Source organism: Piliocolobus tephrosceles, chromosome 3 (assembly GCF_002776525.5).
Source record: "Piliocolobus tephrosceles isolate RC106 chromosome 3, ASM277652v3, whole genome shotgun sequence".
Taxonomy (NCBI): domain Eukaryota; kingdom Metazoa; phylum Chordata; class Mammalia; order Primates; family Cercopithecidae; genus Piliocolobus; species Piliocolobus tephrosceles.
The window spans coordinates 110,544,172-110,550,171 of record NC_045436.1 but is presented as its reverse complement, the minus strand read 5'-3'; the positions used below and the strand labels follow the sequence as shown (position 1 = coordinate 110,550,171).

The following is a 6,000-nucleotide window of genomic DNA, read 5'->3' as shown; positions in this document are numbered from 1 at the left end:
TGCCATTCTCCTGCCTCAGCCTCCGGAGTAGCTGGGACTACAGGCGCCCGCCACCTCGCCTGGCTAGTTTTTGTATTTTTAGTAGAGACGGGGTTTCACCTTGTTAGCCAGGATGGTCTCGATCTCCTGACCTCGTGATCCGCCCGTCTCGGCCTCCCAAAGTGCTGGGATTACAGGCTTGAGCCACCGCGCCCGGCTGTTGATAATTTTGAAACCAGTTCTGGATCAGAGAATTGCTTCAGAGAATAATTTACTCTTTTTTTTTTTAATAGCAACCACTATATTAGTGACTTTTTCTTCAATATTTAAAAGAGGATTTTTGATTCTGGCCAAGTGAGCCTACCTTCAAAACTTTTTAAAAAGGTTTATTTCATCTTGCTGTGGTTTTCTAGTAATAGAGCTGTTCCTGCAGATGATTGGTTTTTAGGTTTCTGATGGTAAGCATATTTATTAATAAATTATAGTAATTTAGAGTATAACTATTTTGTGTTGATGTTTGGACTGCTGATTTCTCAAATCATTATTATGGTAAGATCAATACTTTGAAAAAGGGCTCTGACACAAAAAAGGCATTAATAACATTTATTAATTTGTTTGATTTTCTCATTGTAGTATCAACATGCAACACAGCAGCAACAGATGCTTCAGCAACAGTTTTTAATGCATTCGGTATATCAGCCACAACCTTCTGCATCACAGTATCCAACAATGGTAACTTAAATAATTTCTAGAGATTTCTCTGAGTGTACATTATGGTGTTGGAATTCACAGTATGAATCATATTATGCAGAATTTAATAATTCAAAATCAAGTTACTTGACATGTATTTTATCAAAGCAAGTCATATATTCTCAAACAATTTTAAATTGCACTGAACTATGGCACCTAAATATGGCACATAGTAATTGACTGATAACATACTTCTCTTATTGTGTACGGGAAATGATGTCTTACCTGTAGTCTTTTGTCACATGTCTCTTTCATTCAGCAAATATCTATTGAGTAAAAAAATGAAACCCAAATGGAGAGTGTATTTGCTTCAGAGAATAATTTGACTTTTTTTTTTTTTTTACCGCAACCACTGTATTAGTGACTTTAAGCTACTCTTTTTCTTGAAATATTTAAAAGAGGATTTTTGATTCTGGCCAAGTGAGCCTACCTTCACAACTTTTTAAAAAGGTTTATTTCATCTTGCTGTAGTTTTCTAGTAATAGAGCTGCTCCTGCAGGTGATTGTTTTTTAGGTTTCTGATTTTGTCACCAATGTGAAAGGAAGGAACATAGCAAATAGATGCAGTGCTGACAGTGCTTTAGGACTGGAGCATTGTTTTGTATAATATCATTTCTTTTTTCAGATGCAGCAGTATCAGCAGGCTTTCTTTCAACAGCAGATGCTAGCTCAACATCAGCCGTCTCAACAGCAGGCATCACCTGAATATCTTACCTCCCCTCAAGAGTTCTCACCAGCCTTAGTTTCCTACACTTCATCACTTCCAGCTCAGGTTGGAACCATAATGGACTCCTCCTATAGTGCCAATAGGCAAGTATTTTTCCGGTGAAAGCAAAGGAAATTATTGTGGAAGTGGAAGTCATTGTTGAATGGTCGGTCATTAAGTTCTCTTAAATTAATTTGGACTTATTTTTTCTGTAGAGCCACCCATTCTCTCTTCCTAGTCCTGTCTTCTGGTCCCTTCGCATCCCCATCCTTCCATTTCCTCAGTTTATTCTGCTTACTGTTATTTGTAGGTAAGGCGTAGCAACATCTAATAGCATTTAGGGCTAAGGATATTATTGGCTTGTGTGTATAGGCATTTTTTGTAATGTAAGTATGAACAACACCCTAACAAGTGACTTTAGCAGTTAAAAATAAATCCTCATAGACTGTTTCTATTTGCATGTTATTACCTTTGATTAATTTTACTGTTTACTCATAAAGGTTGTATAATTTAATTTAAATATGTATAAACATTTTTACATACATATATTTTAAGATGATATATAGTAAACATACTCGTTACCATAACATAGTGGGGAATAGTATATTTTGGCTATTTAGATATATTGGTTAGTTGAGTTATAAATTAAAGAACTTTGGTACAAATTTTCTTTTACATATAAAATGGCAGGTGCTTTGGCATCTTGTAATTAAGAATCATCATGAATGTCTCTTAATGTTTTTAGATACCTGGGAGGTAGGAGCTGTTACACTTTTGTTACAGGAACACTGAAGAAGTTCTCATACAATGCTATTTAAGGATTTGAAACCTTAGCTGAGAAAAGATGTCTGTAAGCTTTGGCTCAGAGTTGAGCAGGAGAAACAGCAGCATCAGTAGCATACTTGTACACTGCATCTCAAGAGAGAGCTAAAGTATGCAGTTTGCTGTAGAACGCCTCCCAACCTCTGTGTGTGTGCACGCACATGCGTGTGTGTGCATGTGTGCACGCATGCACAAGGAACAGATGGTGGGGCAGGTATGGTAGGGAGGGAGACAGAAACATGAACTGATTTCTTGAATTGCTTTTCTAAAGTAAGAATTGGGGTGGAGGAATTAGGACAGTTTTGTCTAGGGAGAAAGCAGAGTATATGGTTAAAGGCCAGTTTAAATGTCCAACTCAGGCAGGGTGCGGTGGCTCATGCCTGTAATTCCAGCACTTTGGGAGGCCAAGGCAGGCGGATCACGAGGTCAGGAGATCAAGACCATCCTAGCCAACATGGTGAAACCCTGTCTCTACTGAAAATACAAAAATTAGCTGGGTGTGGTTGTGTGCGCCTGTAATCCCAGCTACTTGGGAGGCTGAGGCAGGAGAATGGCTTGAATTCGGGGGTCGGAGGTTGCAGTGAGCTGAGATCATGCCACTGCACTCCAGCCTGGTCAATCCATCTCACAAAAACAAACAAACAAAAACTTCAGATCAGTATTTGCCAAACTCGTTGTCATTTATCTACTCTAGTTAAAATTTTTTGCTTTATTCGTGTAGTGCTTTTTTTCTTTAATAATTAGGAACATTATTGTGTATAATAAAATTAAAACATTATACATTTTAAACAAGATCCACTAAAATATAAAGTATGAAATGTAAATTGTAATATAATAAATTTGCTAAGTCCCCTAGTGATAAGAATGGAATAATTTTCCTCATTAAACATCGGATATTCTGCTTGATGATTGCTTAAAGATACCGATGAGGCTATTGTATTAATTAGATGATTGCTTTTTTCCACTTTTGAAGCTAACTAGCATAAAAAAATGTCAAGTCTAGTGTATTTAGTTGGAAAGTAGAAAAGATATTAAACTGTCTTCTCTGACATAGCATATATATTGTGTATACTTCATATTCTAAAAGTCTGTCAGCTCCTGGAAGCAAAGTTATGTCACTGATGAGAATGGGATGATGAATTGGAAATCTGTCTAAACTTCTGATTAGTTACAAAGAAAGTTGGATATCCAGAGATTTGAGGCATACACTGGCATGCAAGGTGCTGATACCTGTAATGTTTATTAATTACTATAGCACTGCCTGCTTTATTCTCATTTGTAATGATGCTATTCGACAAATCACAGGTTTGATACATTAGATACTTTTCTTTTAATTTCTGTGTAACTATTAAAAAATAAGTTATCACAAAAATCATCTTGCATTCCCCAGGTTAGGAAATACTGGGTTGCATATCTGGGAAAGTGCATAAGACTTGTTTTACTCCACTCCTATGAAATTATGTATTTAAGGATATGGTAGAAAAAATTACACACTCAGCCACTAAAGGTTAGAATTGTGGAACTTCATGTGTGAACATTGCTCCAGCCACACTTGGTACGTCAATGCTACTGCATTAATATTATTATACCTACTTAACCTCAGATTGTATGTTGAGTGTAATGTCTTCTGTAACAATTTAAAAAGAGCTCTACACTAATGTTCCTGCTTATAACTAAGTCAGTGGAAGAAGAGAATTGGGGTTAAATGTTTGTCTCTAAGTGGATAAGGGGCTATTTGAGTAGAATATAAGAAACTAAGTAGTTCCTTAGACAGAGGGAAAGAGTCACTATCTTTGTTGGAATGATTATTTCCTTTTCTTTTCCACTATCTTTTGCTAAACTTTCTACTCTTCTACCATGTTAATTTATCTTTACTCTGAATATCAGAGAGTATTATTGTTTTATATTGCAATAATAGTGAAAATAAACATTTTCTATGCATACGTTATCTTCTTATGATGTAATTGCCCTGTTGTATTAGTTATCTGTTGCTGCCTAATAAATTATCTCAAAACTTAGTGGTTTAAAACAGCAGTAAACACTTATTATCTTACATACTTTCTTTGGATCAGAAATTTAGGAGTGGCTTAACAGGGTGGTTGTGTCTGGTAAGGCTGGTTCGGCTCTCCTCTGAAGGCTTGACTGATGCTAAAGGATGTAATTTACAAGATAGTTTACTCACATGGATTTGGGCAGGAGGCTTCAGTCCCCTGCCACATGGATTTCTCCAAAAGACTGCTTGAGTTTTCTCTTTGGCAAGGCAAAAATTATTTTGAACAAGGAATTATTGATTCTGGTTTCTCCCTCAACAAGTGATCCAAGAGACAGAGCAAGGAGGAATCTGAAATGTCTTTTTAGACCTAGTCTCAGCAGTCATGGGCTGCTGCTTGGGCCATATTTCATTTGTTAGAATTGAGTCACTAGATCTAGCTCGTGTTCAAGGGCAGCAAAATTCAGTTTCACCCTTTGAAGGAAGGAATGTCAGATAACTTGTAGACATATTTTAATACCTGTTTAAACTAGGTTAAGGTGATACCCTATTGAGTTACAGTCTGCCAATGGGAATCCGTAAATTTATTTTGGGAATAGTAAGAGGGTGATTCATATAGGGAATCAAAGTTCTAAAAGGAATCATTGACAGACAGGAGGGGGAATACCCACCATCTCTCTCTGAGTTTTACCCACTCTGATCTGTTTTTTTTTTTTCCCTTCAATTTTCTGGATAAAAACACATCTGATCTGTGTTTTAAGGACTGAAAATTCTTAGACATAGTTTTGGAGTTAGAGATGGGACTCTGTCACAGGAGGCAGGCTCAGACTGCTTGGCAGTTAATGCATCCAGAATGGTTTTTAAACTGAATTGTTTTTTAAATTAAGATAGTAAGTTCTACTTACTAAGCAAGTCTATCTACTTGTAGGTAACTTACTATGTTTATTTTCCTCTATTATATGCTAGCCTTCAGTAAGTATTTAAGTATCCTATTCTTGGCTCAGATATACTGAAGGGGCTTGGACTAAGGGATTAAATGGATGACTTTTGCCTTTTTCTTTCTCTTCTAAGACCTGTTTGGTGGCAATGACAATGAGCTCTCAACAGTTAGGTATATTTAGGGAATCAGTTAAGACTAAGACTTGCAAAATTGGGATACTACTTTGAACACTAGGATTCTCCCTTCATTACTACTGTTAAGAAGATTTGGATATGAATTATGAAAGGAACTTAATAGCTTTCTTACATTGTCTCATTCTTATGCTATACAGTCATGCATTGCGTAACAACGGGGACATGTTCTGAGAAGTTGCATCATTAGGCAATTTTATCGTATGAACATCGTAGAGTTTATTTACACAAACTTAGATGTTATAGCCTACTACACATCTAGGCTTTGTTATATAACTTATTTCTCTTAGGCTGCAAATCTGTATAGCATGTTATTGTATTTAGTACTATAGGCAATTGTAACAGAATGGTAAGTATTTTTGTATCTAATCATAGAAAAGGTAGAATAAAAATATTGTATAAAGGATAAAAAATGGTACATCTGTATAGGGCACTTACCATGAATGGAGCTTGGAGGACTGAAAGTTTCTCTGGGTGGGTCAATGAGTGAGTCGTGAGTGAATGTGAAGGCCTAGGACATTACTGTACAGTATTATAGACTTGAGTTTATAAACACCACATTCTTAGGACACACTAAATTTATGTAAAATTTTTTTCTTCAATAATAAATTAACTTCAGTTT

At 36.1% G+C, this 6,000-nt stretch overlaps 1 protein-coding gene across 4 annotated transcripts in view; it reads left to right on the top strand.

Moving 5' to 3' along the window:
- Window positions 1–6,000, top strand: part of BMP2K (BMP2 inducible kinase) — a 144,388-nt gene that overhangs the window by 99,692 nt on the left and 38,696 nt on the right. For all 4 annotated transcript variants that reach the window (XR_002733691.2, XM_023222475.2, XM_023222476.2 and 1 more), the window contains exons 12-13: window positions 613–711; window positions 1,355–1,539. Coding sequence is in view for 3 of the 4 variants with exons in the window: in XM_023222475.2 (XP_023078243.1) it covers window positions 613–711; window positions 1,355–1,539 (284 nt within the window). In the remaining variant the exon portion in view is untranslated. The remainder of the gene's footprint in view (window positions 1–612; window positions 712–1,354; window positions 1,540–6,000) is intronic.